We start from the raw sequence: 23,302 nt of genomic DNA, 5'->3' as shown, positions 1-23,302 counted from the left end.
ATTATACATATAAAAAAAGGTGCAGGTTTTCATGATTTTAAATGACCAACATCAGAGCCCAGGTAACATTTTACAGCAGGTTTTATTTTGAACATATTTCCATGTACAAACCAGTGACTGAGAAAATGGCTCATTGGAAGCTGTACTCTACATGTACAACATCTGGATTGATTCGTGTCTACCCACGATCGTTCCCTTCTCACAGTTTATTGTAAACTGACATTTGCAGGACACGTCTCCTCTCTCAGTGTCAGATGGTTAACTCTTTCATTCAGATAGTCCTACAGTACTGCACTAAGTTCCTGCTAAACATTGGACTACTGTAAATATCTGGACATGGTACATCAAGTGTAGTCAAGCATGTCCACACAAGTGGGGAAAACTACATACAGTACAAGCCATTCAGTTCAAACAAGAGCAAACTGGCCAAAATCAGTAATTCCTAAAATGGACATCTACAACCAAGTTTGAATTGTATTTATATAACCAGGATGTTTGACTTTGGACACATATGTTGATAATTTTACTTCTGAAGTGTACAATTACTTGAATCTAACAAACAGGCATTATATTTAATGGTCTGTATCTACCAGCTTTGCCTTGAAATGCACAAAATTGATTCCCCAACCACACTTATCAAAAAGGAGCACTCAAACTCACGCTGCACAGTAAATTTTAAGACTGTATATATATATTTTTTTATTATAAGCATTTGTAATTTTACATCCAATGTTAAAATCGACAACATTGTGAACACCAGCTCCCCCTTTCTCCGCTGTCCCCTTCCCTCCTTGTTGCCCGAAACAAGCTTGTTAAAATAACATTTTTCAAGACCTTTTTAAAGCAAAGGCACATTTGTCAATACGTGTTTTAAAAAGGAAAATAAAGGCAGGCCAGCAAGCAGAGTCAGTCAGGGAAGCAGAGAAGAAGAATTGAGAGACTTCCACGACAGCTCCAGCAAGCCTTCAGTACCCCCAGGTTTCTGGATCATCACAATGTGAAACCCTGACTTGAAGCAGAGGGCCCGGACCTGTTTTGTCTGAGAGGGAAGGTCGGGGGCCTGAGGGATTTGGGGTGAGTGTGAAGTCCCAGGAAGAAGGTCGAAACCTAATTTCTCCACTCCACACTCTTTAACACTTGTCCTGAGCCTCCTAGCTATGGAGGTTAAGTTTTAGTCTGTCTGTGGGGGCGCTGTGGCTGTCACACCCAGGCCTGCCTGGATGGTAGATGGGGGACCAGAGAGCAGTTCTCCTCCTGACTGGCCTCCCTTCCGACCCCTTTCTATGGAGAGTCACGGCCCGTTTGAGGCTAGTGGCTACATAGTCTGCCAATCCAACAGGAAACCAGTGGGCTGTGTGAGGTGGGACTGGACCCATAGCTAAAGGTCTTTCCCCTGCTGTGTCTCTATTGGTCCCTTATGATGGGAGGCTGAGTCAGAGAACGAGGCTGCAGGGAGAGACACAGCTCCACGTCATACAAACACCTTTGCAAGAGCATCTGCCCCGGCACTTGCGATGTAGCATTTAGTTGGGTGAAATGCTACATCATGGATCGACTCCTCAAACTTCTTTCTGTGAGCTGTGAACTCCTGGATGCAGGTTTTACTCTCAAGGTTCCAGAGACGAATAGAGCAGTCATGACCTGGGAAAAAGATGATGAATTACAAATGGTGTAAACTAAAAGTGATGAGAGTATCAGAGAATTACATTTTTGTTTTACTTTACTTTACTTTACATGTAAGTAAGAGGCTCGGGATCATAACATTTGTGGAACATAGATAATCTTAGCAAGTGACAAGCACAGTAACTGTATACGCATATTGTACTTTTGCATTTAACGTTTAGTATTTTGTAAAACATTCTGATAAAAAATAAGCTAATACTATAGCACTGGCTCTCAGTCACTGCTACACTAGAGTCACACAATCAGACACTGGATGGGAGATACTTACTGCCTGACATGAGATAAAGTCCATTAGGATCTACAGCTAAGCTGGTGACAGCATCAAGGTGAGCCACCATAGAGTGAATCAGCTTTCCGCTGTTGTTGTCAAAAAACTTAATGTGTCTGTCCTCCTGCGCAGTGATGGTGATGGGAAGAGTCGGGTGACTAAGGACCTTATTAATCTGACAGGGAGTGCCTGAGTGAAAACAGATGAGCACATTAGACTTCACACAGTGGGAGGTCGAAGGCAGATTTAGTGCATGTACAGTCAATCAGTAGGAATCTTTACTGGCAAACACACAAAGCGGGCTTAGCTGAAGCATGGTCAACCCCACGGCAAAAACAAAACAAAACAAAACAAAACAAAACAAGACAAAACAAAACAACCTGATAAATCTATTAGAGTTCATGTTCAACCCATGAGTCACTCTTTGTGAATTTTCAATTTAGTTGTAGACTCCCTGCAAACTCAAGTTTGTTACCTTTATAATAAAGTTACATTTTTTTTAGGTTAATGTTGTTGGTACAATTGAGTCACTAGGTAAAAGGTCATCATCACCATGTCAAAACCTTCACTGACAAAAATAACACTGATCTCTAAATCTACCTGGCTCCTGACTGGATTCCAGACTGAGGACCAGCTGGCAGGTCTCCATGTTGAACAGACCAATCTGCCCATTTGTGAAGGATGTGACCAGGTGGGCTGGATCACTGCAGACTAGGTCTACAGAGGAGGGAACTCCTAGGTCTTAGACACAGAAAGATGCATCAACCATATGTTAACTATTCAATCAAAGCAAATATTTGATGGGGGAAAAAAAAGATAAGATTAAAGTCAGTACTTTTGTTTTCATTGAATACTGCGAGGGCCGGGGATGTGGTGTTGGGGTCCCACAGTCTCACGGTCCCGTCTGCAGAGCAGGAGAGGAGACGCTGGTGTGCGCTGCTGTAGACCAAACCCCAAACTGAGTCAGTGTGTCCATTCAATTCTCCACGCAGCACTGATGGGTCTGTTGGAGAAAGCACAAAACAAACCAGTCTCAGTGAACATGTTGTAATATGAAAATCCTCAGATCTAAACATAACACGACATAAATTGTTACCGTAGGAGTCATAGGGGTCAATGTTTGGATTGGGGGTGTTCCAGCACTGTATGGTCCCGTCAACCCCTCCACTGAAACACTGCTCCCCCGTACTGCTCATCACCACACTCAGTACAGCCCCTCTGTAAAAATGTTTACATTTCATGTGAATCAAACCAATTCCTAAATTTAACTATTCTTTTATGTTTTTAGTGTTTTTACCTGTGGGCCCTGAAAGTGTAGATTGGTTCCACATCTAAAGATGTACTCCTGTGGAGAAACAATGCATTCGTTAAAATAACTATAATTCAACAACAGTGCCAACTTTATGAATTCTAAAATATTATTATTTTTACATATATATTTGTGTTAAATGGTATTGTTTTCTAGTCGTATTCACAATACCCTCAACTTTAAAGTGACTTCAGCCTCTAAAAATAAACACGATATCACTACAGACCGTGTACAGGCTGCATCGTCGTGATGTGACATAATGAGTAGAGCAGTATTGTTGCGTCTTTGTTACATGGGAACTGTTTCCTGTAGCTGAATTGTGTGACAGAAAATCATCAAATTGAGCTACTGTATAATCCTTACAGGTTCTGCAATGACACAGCTTCTCTTTCTAATGGTGCTCGCTCTACAGCAGACTTCATCAAATACACTGCTGTCTGAGTGTTAGTGTGTCTAATATGGCAGAAAATGAAAGACCAGACATCAAATCAATACAACAGTAAATTTTAAATGGTTAATTTTTCTCCTTTTGTTTGAGAAATAAAAAAACTAACAGTACAAACTGATGGGAATTGGTCTGAGTTGTACTAAAAAGGAGTCTGGAGGTTTTTATTGTGAATGAAGATGTTCTTACTTCTTGGCAGGAGCAGTTTTTTGCAGATTCCACATCTTGAGAGTGTGGTCCTCTGAAGCAGTGACCAGGACAGGCTCCACAGGGTGGAAGGTCAGAGCACGAATCCCATCGAAATGGCTTCGCAGAGTGAATTTAGGGTTCCATGTCTTTCTCATGGCGTCCTTGTTGTTGCCAATCTGAGGAGAGGACATTTCGTCAGACGAGTGTTCTTTAACCAGTTCTGCCTGTTATCGCGCCGAATGGTTACAGCACATGTCATATAACAGTCATGTTTGTAGCATATAAAATCCTTTCTTGCACTCATGCTAAAAAAAACATGGTATCACAATAATAAGCAAATAAAAAAACACATGCTACAATCTACCAAAGTGTGCTTAGACATCTGCATCTTAGTGATCTGCCTCTTCCTACTCACATCGTATCCCAGACTGTCGGCTTCGTTGGCCACGGTAAGTCCAGCCAGCTCCCCCAGGCCCAGCTCGCTCTCCATGGCCTCATCTGTGCCCATGATGAACGACTTCCCTGAGGTGGGCGGGAAGGTCAGCGCCTCAACTGGACACATAACAAATAAATAAGTAAAAATGAAACAGCTGTGAGCACAGTTTATAGAGAGTGAAGGGAATTTAAAGACCCTTTCCTTTCGGGAAATTTTACTCAGGTACCTTCATCTGTTCGTGTCCCATCATGCTCATTGAAGCGGACCACATTGGAGCGGGACTGGGGGGCTGATGGAGGCTGCATGTGGGACAAGTCCTCCACATCTCTCAGATTAGCCAGCATGTCCTGCAGCTTGGACCGGTTCGGCCCTATTTAACAAGTGAGGGTCAGTATTGTTACCAAACTGATATAAAGTGATGGATAATAGAGAAGAAATTATATGGAAACAATAAATGATTTGATAAAATAGGCAATAAAACAGTGATTATAAGCTGAAAACAAAAAATACAGAATAAATGTACAAGAAAAGCAGCACTAAAAGGGAAAAAAATATATTAATTAAAATTATAAGGAAATAAATGAGGCAAAGTCAGCAGTAGAATCCTTTTTAGATGAGTTAAAGAAGGAGAAAAGTTGTGGAGAAACAGTCTGTGAGTGAGTGTGGGCTGTGTGGAGAGACTAATTCAAGATGGAGCTGGAATCTGTGACGTCTCAGCTCAGGCAGAAGCTATTAGTGACACTATTATAGATATTTATTTTGAGTCGTATGAATTTTAATATGTACGCTCTTAGAGAAAAAAAAACTGAAACCTGGAAAAACCAAGAAATACAGTATACGAAAGAACACAACTGTGTGAAAAATAACAGATCCTGATGATCTCATCCACACATCCACAAAAGTGCTAAAGCACAGGCACAGTGCGAACAACATAAACAGATTTCTGAAACCAGAGGAGGAGAAAGTGAAGTGTAAAAAGAAGAAAGTGAGACAAACTGGGGTGTTGATCTCATGATTCAATCACAGCAAGAAAAAAAAAAAAAGAAAGAAAGAGCCAAATGTAAAATATAAGAGCTCTCAGCTACTGAATGAGTCTGAAGAGGGCTGTCATCTAAGAGCTGTAGTATTGAGCTGAGTCACTTAACCGTGTCACTGAAAAAGCTTCTAATTGGTAGTAATTTACCAAGCAGCAACATTACTTATTACTCTTGTTATCAACATGGCTGACAGATGAGAATGAAGATGGTGATAATTATGTTACTATGACTGAAGAACATACTGATGTTGGAAACAAAACTGTGGAGACTATTGCTCGTCCAGATGGGTCACAGATGGACGAACTTTCACATCAATCTTTTGATATCTGACACTGTGGACGATGACGATGTCAAGAGAAATGAAATATTTAAACAGAACAGAAAATCATGCATCAAGCATTACAGTTTGTTTGGGAAAGGAAATAATGGGGACAGATTTTGTATGTTTCACTAAGGGACGGGAAACGAAAATGACAGACAAGAGGACAAAGGCTTAATAAGGAGCAACAAGAGGAGGAGATGAGAAAAATAAAGAGAAAGAGATGTTTTCTTTTTAAATTGAGGCTTTCTGCTTGAAAGTCAGGCTCTACAGAGAGAGGAGTAGAAGGGAGGGAGGCAGCAACGCCTGACAGGACTTACTCTTCACCCCCTTTTTCCCCTTGCGCTCCTTTTTGTACTGCTCCTTGAGTTTGGTTATCAGGCCCGGGTCCACGTCCCAGGCCTCAGAAATGGGACCTTGTTCGTCCTTCTCTACACAGGGAGAACAAAACCAGACCAAGAGGCTGTTGAGGAACTACCCTGAGAGGAGACCCGAGGGGCCTGGCAGGGTATGTAAAGTTGCAGAAACCTCTCAGGCTTGTACTCTCCTGGAGAATTCTCAAGCCTCAATAAAAGCAGGACCTGAGATGAGCAGGCCACTACCACCTCAGTCATAATAGACTCATTACAATTGGGAGCAGCATTAACAATTAATCTTTGTTGGATTTCTTTTGTATTGGAAGAAGGGAGAGTGGTAGAAGGGATTTAACGTCATGTCGGGAATTCTTTCATTTGGACATTTGGACAGTGAGTCACAAAATCCCCCTGTGAACTCTGTGTTGACGTGACTCAAACACTCAAACCCATGTTCAAATACAAAGAAAACATCAACATGACATAAAACCAATTTTCTTGGAGTCTAAGAATCAGTGAGGTTTAAAAGGAATCAGGCTGATTTGACGACATACAGGAGTGGAAGAGACATTGTGGTCACAGGCTGGCTATGGGAACACACAGTGGAAGAGATCACAAACTATGGGTTAAACAGACAAAGTCCAAACATCATGATTTATGGCCACAGTATGATATATGAATGACTCCTACTCCGTGAACAGTCAAATCTAAGAATATTTCATTTCGCAGAAGCAGGCAAATATTAAGGATACGGTAAAAAAAAAAAGTTCCTTGGATACTTACATAAATAACTGTATTTTAAACAGGCTCATCATTGTTCAAGAGCAAATAAACTAACATTTGATATTGTGTGTTCTACAGTTCTATCTGCTGTGTCTACAGAGTTTTTATCCAGTTCCAACTCTGATCCATGACTCACCCCAATCTGTTCCATCCCCTGTGCCTCTGGACTCAGGTGAGGTGTCCATTTCCTCAGTACTAGACAGGAAATCAAAGCCCTTCAACGCCTCCTCTGCATCAGGGTCCTCACTGGTGTCCATACTGGCCGGTGATGTTGATGAAGAAGGCTTCTTCCTCATGATCTGAGGTAAAATATTATGGCTGTTATAACAGAACAGACATAACTTCCTACATAATTGTGTCCCAAAGGTGAGGCCAGATTGTTTTCTTACAGTCCTGGATTCCACGTGAGTCCTGTCTTTCCCCTCGCTGTCCTCCTCCTCATCTTCATCGCTGAACTCAACTCCTGCATTCTCAATAAACTTGAAGGCCTCCAGTACAGAACTAGTGTCAGAAAGCTCAGCTTTCCTGTGGAGGAACAGTAATGTATGCATTAATACCCAATTTTTAAATGTAGGCATGGTTTACATAACTAACCAAGGAGAAAGTGTGATACTATTTAAAATTGTTCATAGGACATTGAACAGAATATTTAAACCATTGTTACTGTACTTTACAGGAGAGTACTCACCCTCTGGTCCCCATGCCCTTCGTTGTTGCGTCTGTGCCATTGACCAAAGGCTCAGAACCAGTCCGTTCACCTGTCGTTCCGCCTCCATCCCCGGTTAGTCCAAGCAGCGCTCTGACACGTTGGGACTTTACATCTAAGATGGTGTCTGTGTAGCCCACCTCCTGCAGATACCTGGAACAAGATAATAAACTCTAACTTTGCTATATTTGTCCCAACCACTAAATATGGTGTCTAAAAGGGAGGAGTGTCTTAGCACATTATTGATCTGTCCCGATGTTGGCACAGCTGATGTGTGATGGTGTCTGGGACAAAGGCTGAAGCTTTTTTTATATACATATACAGAGAAAGAGAGTAAGAGTAGGATGATAGAATTACTATCTTCTGAGCCCACCAGGTACACTAGAGCAGGCAGTGCCTCCTGTTGCCCATGTGAGGGAGCTCTTCTTCACAGTTACTGGGGCATAGTTTCGCAAAACCTGTTTTGTCTGACACAAGACACAGTACTATTGCAAAGAACTGTAACTAGGGGCCTGTCAGCATCCTGATATTTGTATTCAGTTAATTTTAGAAGACAGCAGTGATTTTGTTTTCTGGGTTGAAGACTGTCATAGAAGCATAAAGGCACTTACTGTCTGAGGAGCTGACGGCCTTGTTTCCAGGACAGCTGATTGTTGAGTGATCCAGAAGTCTCGTTCTCGTTGGTCTCATCTGGGGGAAGAGTGGAGGACACAAATCAGGGCTCCTCTCACAGCACAGTCTCTTGACATTATTTTCACTCTGTAAACACGACCCCTACATTCCTGCATCACAGCAACTACATACATCCAGTGCTCAGCTGCTTTCAGTAAATCAACATTGGATACGAGTTAAATAGGAGAATTTATTGCTTTTCTTTAAATTCCATCAGTGAAACAACATTTATATCGGTCCATTTTCTTAACCACTTGTCCACCAAAGGGTCACAGGAGTGCTGAAACCAGCTATCATTTATATCAATAATGTAAAATAATCACTATAAATAAGCATGCTCACAAAAGCTGTGCCGAAAACAGCATATTTTAATGGATTTGAACAAGATTTATTTTTTTTCCAATTCAATCCAAACAGTAGCACCCCAATAGGTAATTGCTGTCCTTATAAAACTTTGAACACAACAGTACTAGTAGTAGAAATAAAAGATTTAGCAATGGCATGTATTTGGTGCTAAAACATAAGACATTTGATTTTTAATGACGCATTCTGACACCTTTAAAATGGCTGTTCTCTGCTTCAACCGTGTTCCATGACATACTAGAAAAAGCAACCCTGTGTGTTTGTGCCGGCAGCATCCAGAACGACACACACACTCTTCATGACTGTCGCTCTGACAAAACAAACAATGATGGGATTCAAAGCTCACTTTTATATTCAACAACGTCAGCACTCTGCTCGCAAGTCAGCTGGGAATTCTGCATGGGCCAGAGAGACTTGTTAATAAGATTTAGATGAAGTGTGTGTGTGTGTGTGTGTGTGTGTGTGTATGTGTCTCGAGCGGTTGATTTGACGAGGCAGAGAGACGAGGTTGCCTCAAAAAGTGGGTCATGTCTAATTCAGGAGGGTGAGGAACGGGCAGGTGTGCCACCATACGAGCACCACCTCTGTCTAACACCTCTCCCCTTTACCTATCTCCGTCTCCCCTCAACACTTCAAGGGCTTGGGTGCTTTGAACAGCCCTCATGAATAGAGATGAGCACAAGAGAGGACGTATCGCAATCTGACTTAATGATGGCAGAGGACTTGAGCACGAAAGGCCAATTAAACTACAATATTATAAGAAACTAGGGTACAACAAGGTACTGTGATAGAAACAGTGAAGGCAAAATCTTTGCTTCATTTCTATCCATGCCATTAGAAACTGGCTATAATGGTGGAGCAAGCAACATGGATGGAAACAGAGTAACAGACTGTGTGAGAGACATGAAAAAAGTCGACTCTGGCTTTACAGCAATGACTACCCTAAACACTGCCTTTGTGTACCTTCGTTATTTGGCCATTTAAACCACATTTAAATGACGCACATTTTCAAAGGCGGCTACAATGTGAACAAGACGAAAAGTTCACTTTTTGTAAAAAAAAAATGTCAACAAACTAATCTAAGCACACAAGAGGAATAGTGTAAATAAGTTGAAGACAGTGTGTGCTGGTACTGTAATTTATCAGATGTGACAAGTAATTGCCCATATTTGAAAATGTGTATGCTGTTTATAACAAGTGCACTGGAGACAGCAATATCAAATGGAGATATTCTTAAATTTAGGAAAATTCAACTATAACTCTGTACAGTACATAGCTGCATGGATAAAGGTCACTAGAGACACAAGAGAAACATTTCTGGTATGGTTTTGTCCAATCAAGGTGGAATACTATATGATATGAATACTATATGACTGTTCATTTCTTTCTTACATTTACCTCCATCAATGCTCTCAAACAACAATATATCATATAAAACAAAGCAGCAATAATACAGCAACACATACACAACAATAGTACTCTTTCAGCATTCTGGAAAATACACTATGAAAAAATCTATTGAGGCAAACAAGATTCAACATGAACAGGGCCTTCACATACTAACAGTCCTGCCATTTGAAGCAACTCAACAATCACAGTGATTTAGTATGAAGAGGTTGAGTTGGCTGTTGGAGCATCTATAGACTTACCAGAGTCGTAGCTCGGAGGCTTCATGTCACCCTGATTTAACTCTGTCCCATATTTTAACTTGTGGAACTTTGCTCTGGAAGTAAAAAGGAAAAGGGTAGAAAAATACAAATAAGCAAACAGGGTTGATCAAAAGGTCTGAGAAGAAGCCATTAAAAAGAAATAAATTATGCATGGCATCTGCATAGGCTTGAAAAGTAAACCCAACTCCAACTTGCTCTACTTCTCACAAATAAGTAAACTAGTTAGACAGATTCACTGTAGGGCAGTGGTGTGGTTGAATTCAATTTTACACATTTCACCATGTCAAAAAAGATGGTGATCTACATCATTTTATAGAAATCAGGGCAACAAATATGAATCATTAGTTTAATGCCAGTGAAACTAGAGGAAAATCCTATGCTAATGATAATTTGACATTAAATTTATTATATATATATATATAAAATATATATAAGTACACAAGATTTTTTACACAAACATTTTTACATTTGAGCAGCTGGAACAGGTGAAATTTTGGCTAATTGTGCACAAAAAAAAAAGACTAAAGAAAAAGTACAAATATATGCAAACATATGTGCAAAGTCCCATGTATAACAACCAAATATATTGTCACATAATAAACAATCTCTATCATCACAATGTGTCAAAGAAAACATTTATTAAGAAATTGAAAATATCAGTGTCTGTTTCTCCCTTTACAACATTGACATGCAGTTTCTGACAATGACTATAACACATCCATATCATGGAAGAAGAATCTTATACTTATTGACTTTTAGTTAATAAGTATAATGTACAGTTGACACAGCCCCCACCACACTATTCCCCCTGTGATCAAGAGGAAGCAACCCCCAACAAAATCAAATTCATTTTAAATTGATGCATCCTACATTCGGAAAGTAATTTCTGATATTGCTTCCAGATACCCTCCGAGACATGACCTGTTGCTTAGCAACCGGGCAAAGTGGTAGCAATTCTGGGTTAAGTGTTGCTCCTGAGGCAAAGTCTGCAGTGATCTCACCGGAGAAAAGTAGATAAATATACACTACAAACAGCCAGAGGACGATTCCACGCTTTACAAATCTAATGATGATGCTCCTCACAGAGACAGAAAGGTAAAATGTAACCAACCTTGGAGTTGAGTGGAGGTAGGACACAGCACTAGCCTATTTTGACACCTGTCTAACATCATAGTGTTAAGTTTATAAAAGACACAGCCAGTTATTTTCTTTTTTATTTATTACTGATCCCAGTTTTTCTATTCTTACCTTTACTTACCCACAAAGGACTTTGTCTGTGTTCATTTCAGATTTTAAATTCCATACATTCCCACCTCATAGTTGTCTATACAAACCGAAGTGCAAAATTCAAATGGATGGCAGGAGGTAAGATAAAGAAAAGTCCATACTATGCTAGTTTAGACAATATTAGAAGATTTGGGGAAAAATGGACCATCATGACCCATTAGACATAATCAATGTTGTGAAGAGGAGTTGAATGAATTTAAAGTCAGTCATGGTGTCTGGTAATAATCCTCACACATGCATACATACATGGGTTTCTGTGCTACGGCATCACTGGCCCAACATGGAGATGATCTTGTTATTGTTGTGGCTAAAACTAGTGGTCAAGTGAGTTGGCCATTAAAAAAAAAACAAAAAACCTATCAGTCAACCACTAGCTAGTAGAGTTATATTCTGGGAAACCGCTAAAAGGAGCAGCTGAATTTTGATGGAAAATCTATATCGTTGTTAAGTTAATAATATTCCAAAGAAAAAATAGATAGAGGCAATTTTGGGATCCTCTATCAGATCAATAATACTCAGTATGTGAGGAGAGAAGCTGATGGCATTCACTGTGTTATTTGAGTTTTGCATTAACATGGTCTGGGATATATCCAGTGCCTGGTATATTTTGAGGAAAGAGCAGGATCTTCATACATGTTAATGTCACAAATGTAAAAAGGAGAAAGCTTTATGCTTTTTTTCAGCAAAAATACTAATGTTTTAAAATGTTTTTAATCTAACATCAATTGTGTATTGAGGAGTCTGTGACTGCAAAGTTTAACCTGTGCTGTCAGTAATGTTTTTGGACAACACATAGTTAATCTCTTTAGAGCTAACTTTGTGTCTACACCTATTTATAATAAACATTATCACTGCTGGATGTTGTTTAACTAGGATTAGCATTAGCTTGCTGCCAGAGATGTGCCTTAACGTTTGGTGAAAACGTTGCTAAGTTTCAATTGAGCAACCTTACACTGTGCAAACCAGAGGCATTTTAAGAGTTTTTAGTAATGTAATTAGTGTAGAAAATCTTTGGTTTCATACGCAGTTCTCATCATTGGAATGTAGTGGCATGATGTCACGTGAAAATCACCTATTCCTTTCTTCTACTTTCCTTTTCTATCCTGGGACGGTGCAGAGTCACCAGCATCCCACAGCAAACAAAGCCTCCTTGCTAACTAATGCTCTCACCCAGATGCATCCCTCTAGCTGGATTAAGGGAATCTCTCTGACACTCTTACTCCATTATTGCTTCTGCTGATATCAACTGAGCCCTCAGACTCATATGCATAGAATAAAAAAGGACACTACCTAATCTTTAAAAACACAAGTAAACCTTGCACTCACTCTGTGTGAGTGACTGAGTGTGCTAGCTCTGTGCAGGTACAGCAGATGTCAGCACTGTCCTGTTCTTACATACCATATTTCTGTATCGAGAAATCTATTTTTAGCGTTGTTTAAAACATGGAAACACTGCAGTTGTTGCAAACGACCAGAGGTATTTGTATGCATTGTAGGTGGGGTGAAGCAGCGGGCACTCACCTCTCCTGCTTCAGCGCGTACTCCAGCATTTTGATCCTCCTTACGAGGTCTTTCTTCAAATTCTCCTGGCCCTTCCTCTCTCCCTGGAGGAAGGCAATTTGAGCCTGAAAACACAAAAATAGGATTGTCAGGTCAGATTTATAAGTATTAAGAGATTTACAGTAGTTGCTTTTATAAATAGAGTCAATGTTTCCAGTGTTTTGGCATTTTAGATATGAGCTAGCTACAAAGACTTGACTTAAAAGACTAACTCGATGTGGTAACATCTAACAACTACTTCTGTCGAGACTGAAATAGGATGATGTCAAATCAATATGCGTGGCATGATGTGAAATAAAAAGCTAATCTGCACTATTCTATTTTAATCTAACCTACTCACTCTCCCACACATCAATCGTCCCTCCTCCCTCCTCTAAAATCTCTGCACACCACTGTCTCTCTTCAGTAACAGGCAGCAGCTGTTGACGCACTCAGTCTGAGTCAGCATTACATTATATTACATTGCTGAGTACCACGCACGCACGCACGCACGCACGCACGCACGCACGCACGCACGCACGCACGCACTGTATCTTACAGCAGTACTGCATATGTGTGATCATCACAATATACTCATATACATATACATTATTCCAGTCAAAATATCAAACTTGACATGTTAATATATGCTCGGACAAGCTACAAAAGGGCATCTGAGGTAGGCGTGTTAGTTTCAACAAGATTACTTGCCGTACTATATGTATAATTACTTATAGCTACTGCCTTGTAATAAATTCACTTAAGGCAATCTTTACGTTTTTGGTCAGCTCCATCTGATAGTTCCTATAAGTTTTCCATGGTGTTCTTTTAAATAATTATAAAAAACATGCTTTGTATGTATCCAGTATTAATAATGACTAAGGGAGGGCTTCTTTCACTTTTTTACTGCTGAATAATTAAAACAGGTAACACAAGTCAAACAAAACTAAATTATTACAAAGAAATTGCAGTATGTAGTTATTGCCTTTTGGCTTTTCAGGACTACACTGCTATAAATGCATTAGAACTTGGTTAAATACGGGTGGTGCTAAATAAAAAAATCTTTAGTCCAAGAATCAGAAACAACTAACCACCAAAAACAAAGTGCCAAACCACTCTAGAAGCTGCTATGGTTTCTAAATGCCACAGCGTCAACAAAAATGAGGATAAGCATGCCGTTGTTTCAATTTCAGCACTTAAGAGCTCTCCTTTAGAGTTCCTCTCAGTTGTGTGATGTTTAAATCTAATTTTGGATTAAATCAAATGACAAACAAAACTTGAAACAGTAAACCACACAACAGCAGCAGACAAATGGTAGATCCATTGCAAACAAGGCTAGACCAAGACTAAAACCACACATTAATACCTAAAGGGAATGAATATTGACTTTGATTCCCTGCATTTCACTCTACATGCAGAGGATGGTGCGAGTTTGAGTGGGCTGGATCACAGTTTCACACGGATAGCAAGTAGAGCTGCTGCCTGCAACAATGAGTCATGACAGCACTTCAATCTGCTTCATATTAATAACAACGTATCTTATAATACACAGTTCTCCACAGATAACCTGCCTACTTAGGATTTAGGGTACCGTTTCTCAGTCTAACAGTATAAGCAGTCCCAAGTTTAGTTGGCACCAGTCATGCCAGTAGTCTCTGTAGTTGCCAAGAATTGATGGTCTTTAAGGAGGATCAGCATAGCACATACATCACTCGATCTAATACATCTACACAGTCTCCAGTTCCTTATTCATCCTGTTTTATGTGCATCTATCCACAGCTAGATCTATACTAATGCATTCAAGATTGACAGCAATGTTAATGAAGTTTAGCATGCATCTGATTTTCCACATCCCTAAGCCAGTATCAGTGGACATAAAAACAGAAAGCTGTTAAACCTCACACTGGTGCATTTATAAGCTCAGTTACAGTGACATGGAAAAGGGCAGATGATGAATAGAGAAAATACCAGCAAAGCCCCAGTGGTAGTTCATTTTTCACCTGAACAATATTGATTTGTCCTGGTAGGTGGACTGAAAAGGTTTCTGAATATGGCAGGAGGAAAAAAAAGTGGTTTAGCTGACAGCTAATGAACAAACTGCTTAGATTCACTAAAGCAGGAGTCAGCTTATTCCATCTTTAGAGGGTGGATAAGGAGGCACATTGATGGTCACAAATCTGGCTTTCGGAAAATGTGGCATATGGAAAATTGTAACTGTTTAGATTGTGCCAGACTGTGCGGCACCCAAAATAACCTACTCTGGCTAAAGTGGCTCCAGTCCAAATATCAGTGAGGACCACTGCCTCGGGGCATCGAAACTGTATCATGTGCATCTAGTCTGCTGAACCAACAAAAGTTTCATTAGGATAACTGTACCGTTAGTTTCAATAATTTCCTCAATGTCCAGCTGAACACAGTCAATCTATGTAGCTCAAATGGTAAAACAACACTGGGCAGAAAGGCAACAACTCAAGAATAAAAAATGCTATATGAAAAACAATGACAATGTGTAAGAACATCCTCATAAGTGGTTATTCTGAATACACTCAATATAATACTTCACAATGCACTGTAGATGAAACTGTACATCTGTGCTGACTCAGATCGTGAACGACCATTCACTTCTTATCCACATGAAGAGCTGGCCCAGGGACCTGTGCTGTCCTGCAGTACCAGAGATAGAGAAGAGTGGATCTCTGTCAAGCTCTGGCTCGCCATCTCTCCTCCATCAAACATTAACCTTGGGAGGAATGCAATGAGTCAACTCAGGCCATAAAGACACACAGGAAGTATTTAATTCCCGGCTTCACACTGACTGCATTATTGGGCTGCTGGATAAGGGGTCCTTAGTCTGTCTAAGTAAGACACATGTAGAATAGGGGCATCCATCTAGAGCACAGGGCTTTTCAGAGACAGGAAAAGGAGGCAGAGGAGATAGGTTAGCAGCTAAACACCAGCCACTTAAAAAAAACAAAACTATTTTCTTAAAATCACAGTACTCTCTATTTACTAATCACAATTTTAGAGGTATTTGAATCAAAACTGGACTGACATTCATTCTGACATCTATTACGTTAAATTATAGGAAGTAGTATAGGAAGGTGTTATGTTCACCTTCAACTTAAAGAATTCTCTTAACCATTGCTTTCTCTCCGCCCTCTCCCAGTGGTCATCACTGTTAGCTAAATCAGTGTCCATACTGACAGATGTTCATTTACGTTTTAGCCAGCAGCCCATTTCAGCCTCATGTTCGTGTAACTTAAACCGAACTGTACATTATTTAAACTTGCAATTCCTTAATTTTTAGTCTACTAATGTATGATGACTACATAATGACACACTTGGACATACTAGACCTCTACTCTATATTTAAATTTAGAGAAGAATCTTAAGGTCTGAGATTTGTGAATTCCAAACATGTTTTTTTTTTCCAGACTTGTTCTGCGTCATTGCTTAAGACATCTACAACACAATGAGGCCATTTAAACTAGACAGAGTGAACTTCAGTACAACGGCAAGACTGAGCTCACTCCATTTGTAGAAGAAATTCAATGGATACTCACAACCTCAGGGCTCATGCACAAACAAAATGGTCACACACTCTGGCCCTTTGGTTGCGGCCAGAGCTGTAGAAAGGAAAGGTACTGAAGTAAATCTCACATTTACAATGCAAACAACCTTTCTTTCAGTGAACACAAAGTTTAGTCTTACAGTTACTGCAAACCAAAGAGCACCATGATGGTCGACCTGATAACTAGCCAAGTACATTCCATGCATGCCATTACACTAGTAGCAACAGAAAAAAAAGGCAGTCAAACAGCAGAGGTGCTGGGAAATACAGTAACATGGCCACAAGTGTGTTTTCTGTTCATTAAGTCACTTAAAGCTACTCACTCACACTTACAACAAACTAAATACTAACATGGGAAGAGTTAAGAGATTCTGTTGTTGGTGCTGGAGAGCCTTATTTGTACACAGTTATTGTAAATCTATATCATAACAGAATAAATTCTCTAAATCAACAAAGAAAGTGCTATAATGTGGTGATATTATGGTTTTACTTTTAACACTTAAATGCACACAATCAAAAACTATAAATTATGAATAAACCCAATATGGAGAATACATTTCAGAACATCATTTGGAAACATTATCATTTTAAAGGAACCTTACTTCAGTCCTTTTAAGACTTTTCAAGAACTAAACTTCAAAGCACATACTTCAAATCAAGGTTAGTCATCACAATGATGCAAAAATCATAAAATCCAATACTGCCATAAATTTTGACCTACAACAGTGTCCTAAAGCACCTAGAAGCACTAAAGGCACAGTAACCACACCAATTTACACAGTATAAAAAGATCCACCCATCTTTCGGTGCACAAACCCATTGGCTATAATGACTCATACAAATGAAGACATTCAGGTATTGTGTGCCTTTAATTACCTAAAATAACTTCAGTTTAAGTTTAAATAGATTAACTCTATTTCTCCTCCTTCCTTACTCAAGGTGGTGAGGGTCATTTAAATGTTTACTGCAAAACTGGTCGTCATTTCACAACCACGTTCTGTGTCAGAGAGTACCTCTAAAAAGGCTGACTGTGTGTACATGTATTACACATCCGTGTCCTTACTGTTGGGTGTGGGCATCAAAGTGCTTAGTTTAATCAACAGCTCCATTTTCTCCTGCTATGCCTCAGAAGCAGTCAGTTACGTTGCAAAAATACTGAAGACCTGTGATCACGGCTGGTACTCGCTCTTTTAAATGCAGACACCACACATTAATCCACCTTGCTCCTGTCTGCAAGACACAGATTCAGGATTGCTGTGAGGGTCAGGGTGACACAGTGAGCCGCTCAAACTGTGATCTATTAAAGATTTCTGTTCCGTTATCTGGAATGAGCCCAGCTGTGCCTTTCACCTCTTGTACAAAACAAAAGAAAGTCCTTAGAGTGCTGGAGATTCCTCATAGTCAAAAATACATCTCTCTTTTCCTAAACCTTCAGAGACATGGATTTGTTGTTTTCATTTCATCCTGAGTTTCCACTTTACACTTGACACAGTGTCATCAAGTTGACACTGCAGCGTTACCTTACAAGAGGGTGCAAACCAAGGCAGCATATTTGGTTTTGTAGGGGCAAGGGTGCTGCCACCCAAGCTGCTGCATTAATATTGTATATGGCTTACGGCGCACATGGCCACACTTACACATGGAGGCAAAGAGCTATTTTTTTCCACCATCAACATTTTCTCTAACAAATAAGTTGTGCGATTGTGAGGTGCAGTCCTGGTCAAATCATGCAAATAAATTTGTGTTGCAGAGTGAAAAAGATTTGAAACGGCAAACAAATAATCTAAAAAGATGATTAATCTGACATTGTAAAAAAATTCTGCAAACAGCAGACCTGCCTGCAAAAATGCTTAATAACCAGGATGAGCCGCAATATACATTTCTGTTTTTCCAGAGGCCGAATGCATAAACAAACGGACAAGGCCCTAAAATAGCCCTAGGAAAGTGCTCTGTTTCAGGATATGAATTTAAAGAAACACAACAGATGCAGACAGAAACAAACTTTCTTCCAACAAAATGTGGTTAAAGCACTAAGAGAGGCAGCAATGATTAGATTGATGGCTCCACAGTGTATATAGAAGCATGGGGTAATGATTGCTTTACTTTCAAGAAGGAACTTGTGGGCAAAAATAACCCAGATATATAACACCAGATTACAGCACTATATATCCCCACATCACAGCAAGACAACACCAATTTGATCTGGTAAGTTCACCAATTTACAACTCTGACAGACTGACAACCTCAGATTTACTGTAAAACTGGTGGAGGCAGGCGCGTTTGTGGCAACTGTCCCACACACCCACGTAGACAGACAGGCTGTAAGTGTGAATGGAGGAAGGAGAGGGGAATTAACAGCCCGACGACGACACAGAGAAAAGCTCTGGTGTGAGTCCAACGGGGACAGTGGAGGAAAGCTCAGAAGACCAGGCTTTAGTTAATAAACATGGGTCCCTTCAGGCTCTATCACAGTAAAAGCTACTTAGTGTTATCTGTACACAGTGAATATTTGATCTGAGCTGCAGCGACAGTCTTTGTGATGCTTTTGTTGACTATTACCAGTCTGTCTTGAACCAGTGACTGAGGATGAGGTTGATTCTTTGTGGTGTACGCCCTGGTTACGTGAGAAAGCCTGTGAGCCGTTGTGTAGCATTAGTTTCTGTGTGAACAGTTTTTCTTTCTTGTTTTTTTTTTAACATTTGTGGAACCTTTTAAAACCAGTACTTCTTATCCTCGAAACAGGGGCTTTGTTTTTTTTGTCAATTCCCACTCGAAGGCGCACATTGAGAGGGCAAAAATAACTTCAGGTTTGGGGTGGACATAGTGGATGCAGTATCAACTAAGGAATGACTGAGACTGCCATTTTAGAATTTTTTAATGCCACTGTATGCGCATGTGTATGTTTGTGCATGTTGCAGCGCTTCTTATTGCTCCACCACTGAGCTAAATATGCCTCAGGCTTTGCCATTAGTAAAAGTAAACATGAGCTCACAGTACTAAGTCGTATAACTGAGGCAGGCCTATGCTAGGCTGCTCCACAGTCAGCTGCAGTTGTCTCTAATATGGAGGGAAGTAATCGAATAAAATAAGCTACATGATAAGCTTGCTGAAGTTAAACACTTAGCATCGGGCTTCTATTCTGAAGTGAAGTGAGTCACAGTCTCAGTCTGCACCCATACAGAGCCACCATACACCCCTAGTCACCTTCAACCTTCTCCTGGTGTCAAATTATGGCTTCTTACAGATACTCCTAGCAAGGAGACACCCATGGAGCAGGGATTTCCCCATAACTGGAGGGTTGGCCAGGCATATTGGAGCTCTGCCTATCCTGTACAGGGTGTAACATGACTCAACTTCAGTCCCCAGGCCTGGAAAAGACCTGTGCTAAATTAAATCACAGTATTAATAAGAGATTTTCTAATAGATGAATCTAATAGGTCAAAATAACTTACTGTCTTTCACATAAATCTCTGCAGACTTTCAAAACAGCAGCTCATTCTTTTCTAATTAAAATTTGGTTAAATTCATTTTGACTTTGGAATATTACAACACAAACACAATGCAATGCCAATGATAATTGCAAATAATTATATTAAATTAACACTGTCAAAATAAACAATGCTTATAATTCAACAGCAGCATTTTATGTATCCACCGTTAATTAAAACAAAATACTCTTAAGTGGTGTGTGCCGTCAATCTAACTTGAAACCTACACAATCCTGTGTCAACGTTACTCTAAGTGCTATGATGATCAAGTCAGTAATGATCAATAGTCAAATAAGTGTCCAAACATTCAATGGGAAATTAATTAATAAGCAGTTCAATAATACCTTAAATAAAGTTGCAACAACTGGTTATGGCAAAAGCTAAGTAACTGAAAATTTAACTACTGTTTGAAATGCAGATGTTTTCTGTATTTATCATCTAAAATATGAATTTCTACTGTTTTTCTGTCTTATTTCATTGAAGAGAAAGAAGGATTTCTGAAAATAAAATTGTAAAGAACATTATTTACCATCTTATGACATTTTATATAACATATAGTTGCAGACATGGCTACCTCACTACCTCAGGCTGATCATAGCTGTAACTTACCACTAACTAAGGAGATCTGTTTTATTGAGTCAATCAATAGGGACTAAACTGGAGTCTAATCATGAATGACAGCATCCTGTGCACAACACAGAAATGGCATGGGATGTACAGTTTAGTTTCTGCACTATTTCACCAAAAAGGAGTGGCTCTCAGCATGACTTAACTGGCTAGCTAGGCGGCATTCCTACTTTACAAGTCCTGGGCTTTGCCTTCTTCCCAAACAGCCACATATGACACAGCTTCAACTGTCTCCCATTCACTGAAAGAAAAGATAAACCATCCTGGGAGGAGAATATTCACTCAATTGTGAAATCATCTGCTTTGTAAACAGGTTTTTACCTGAAACCATGTGTGTAACTTTCTTAAAACATGCAACACAATGAGCCAGTTTTGATTCTGTGATTAAAAGACACGTATGTTGACATGATGATGAACATAATGAGGAAGGATAAAACAAATCAATGAAAACAGTGGATGATGCATGGTATCTTCCATTAAGGTCCTGTTCACCAGAGGTTTTCATCATTCATAGCTATTTATGTTAATTTAAATGACTATCCATCTTTTCATCGACACTGTGTTCCCTTCACTAAAGGTTAATCCACCAAAACCAATCACTCAAGGACATTACAAGGTTGTATATCATGTGGACTTTCAAAGCTTTCAAATCCTTGATTCTACATTCTTCTCAAGTACAGAATAACGCTGTTGCAGGGAGATGCACAACTTGGAGCAAGACAGAAGATTTATAGAGTTTACTGCAAATCATGAACAAAATATTTACCAGGCTCATGTTTAGGATTAGGTGCAACAATAACAAGAACTCAAATTGAGCGCGCACCATTTTGCCGCCTCAAACAAACCACCCAATAAGCCATTTAGCAACATCACTGTGCTTTGCCGCAGTTGCTGCTGTTTCGCTGATAAGCTTGCTTCATGACAGCAGACAGGAAGCTTAATACACAGGCCAGACTGAAAGCGCTACGTGAGGCTGATGAGTCAAAACCCTACTATAGCAAACATGGTGTACGTCACCAGTGTAGAAACAATGCAGGGTCTTCCTCTGGTCTCTTTGTTAGCTGGTGCCAATCTGTTGATGGAGCCGCCTGTTGTCAAACCTCAAATCTCAATTCTGGTTCTCGTCTGTGATCCAAATATTTGGGGAAAGGGTGAAATAAAAGACATTTTTCCCCAAAAAAAACGGGCATGATAACTCAAATAAGCAAAGGCAAGTTGTAACAATGTGTATGAGTGATATAGTTCAGTCAAGTTAGGCCCCCAATAAAGCCAAAGCAAATCAGTTATGGGACTTAAAAAAAGAGCCAGACAAATTCAACAAGAGTTGGCTTACTGGCTTGAAAGTATATGGTAAGATGAGTACAGCACTTACTACTCCCATACAGTGCACGGAAAAACAAGTGCAAACATAGAAACAGGACAAAAGGATAAAAAATAAATAAATAAAAGAGAGTGTTCAAATTGTAGTTAAACTGGAAACCACAACAAAACTTTAAAAAACGGTGGTTCACAATCAATGAATGGTCAGGTTTACGGTGGTACATTACAGGCATGCTCATCGACCTATGAGTAAGAGTAAGTTAATTTAAAAGCTCTGTGATCCTTCACCAAATACATAGAAGACATCATTAGGATTTTCTCTCCAGGAGTGGCAGTGACATGGCAGCTAGCTTCCTCTGAGATAACATTCATAAACAAGACATACTGAGTCTACACGCTGTGTGGAGTATGGTCTCACAGCTCTCAAAAAGCGAAGGAGAGCTCCTACTGCCTTCTGAGCATGTTACTGTGTTTGACTTTAGACATTAAATGTAATAAAATCAACGCGAGGTGATGTATTTAGTGTTAGCTAAACGCACAAGTGTAGCGGTCTGTTTCTACGTATTACATACTTTGGTAGTAGCCATCAGTTGGGCGCTTAATGAGTCTGTTTCTTTTATAAACCGAGTTTTAAGTTTGTCTCCAACCTCTAAATGCAACAAGCAACTTCAGTGCTTCCAGTCATAGTGAGGAGCTCGCAAACAGTCGTCGTGCCGTCGGGTCAGGGAGGCGCTGCAGCGTCTTTAGCTCCTGAGGTAAAGCTAACAAGCTAACGTAGTAAGCAGAACAATCACATTCACAAACTAACGCCGCTTACTAGCAGGGGCACCGCTACGCCCCGCTAGTGCCGCTAATATGTGGTCGTGGTTGCACAAAGTGTGGTGGTTTTCACCTGCAATTCGGCCCGCTCGACCTCCCATTGTGCCCTCTCTACTTCGAAGCGGGCCCATTCGTGCTGCAGGAAGTGCAAGATCCCCGGGATACTGTACTGCGCCCTGGCCGCCTCCCCTGCGTCGCCATCGGGCAGCGGTCCTTTCCCACCGCCGGGTAAAACAGAGTTGTTATTGTTGTTGAAGAACACGCCGGGCCCCGCCTGTTCGTCCATGGCCGGGCTCGGTGAGAAGGTCTGTCCGTTGTCTCGCTGACTCGGGGCGCTAGATACCGACGGAAGGGCGAAAGCCTGTCGACGGGGCTCCGTCTCTCGGCTCGAGGGGAATGAACTCACTTTCTGACAGCT

At 40.3% G+C, this 23,302-nt stretch overlaps 1 protein-coding gene across 2 annotated transcripts; it reads right to left on the bottom strand.

The window, feature by feature from the left end:
* Window positions 1-63: 63 nt before the first annotated feature.
* Window positions 64-23,296, bottom strand: LOC113158754 (striatin). Of its 2 annotated transcripts, XM_026354920.1 has the most exons (17): window positions 22,958-23,296; window positions 13,042-13,145; window positions 10,213-10,286; window positions 8,140-8,218; window positions 7,511-7,681; window positions 7,212-7,347; window positions 6,959-7,121; window positions 6,007-6,117; window positions 4,557-4,700; window positions 4,310-4,446; window positions 3,895-4,070; window positions 3,249-3,296; window positions 3,048-3,169; window positions 2,787-2,954; window positions 2,552-2,692; window positions 1,952-2,140; window positions 64-1,641 (listed from the first exon to the last, which is right to left on the bottom strand). In XM_026354920.1, the coding sequence occupies exons 1-17, from the start codon at window positions 23,168-23,170 to the stop codon at window positions 1,472-1,474; spliced, it is 2,346 nt and encodes a 781-aa protein (XP_026210705.1). In that variant the 5' UTR covers window positions 23,171-23,296; the 3' UTR covers window positions 64-1,471. The 2 variants fall into 2 exon arrangements, with proteins under 2 accessions (XP_026210705.1, XP_026210707.1); XM_026354922.1 differs by lacking the exon at window positions 6,007-6,117.
* Between the last annotated feature and the right edge of the window lie 6 nt (window positions 23,297-23,302).

This window comes from Anabas testudineus, chromosome 15, assembly GCF_900324465.2.
Source record: "Anabas testudineus chromosome 15, fAnaTes1.2, whole genome shotgun sequence".
In the NCBI taxonomy this organism is placed as follows: Eukaryota; Metazoa; Chordata; class Actinopteri; order Anabantiformes; family Anabantidae; genus Anabas; species Anabas testudineus.
The sequence above is the reverse complement of the archived record's forward strand: the minus strand, read 5'-3'. Positions and strand labels throughout refer to the sequence as shown.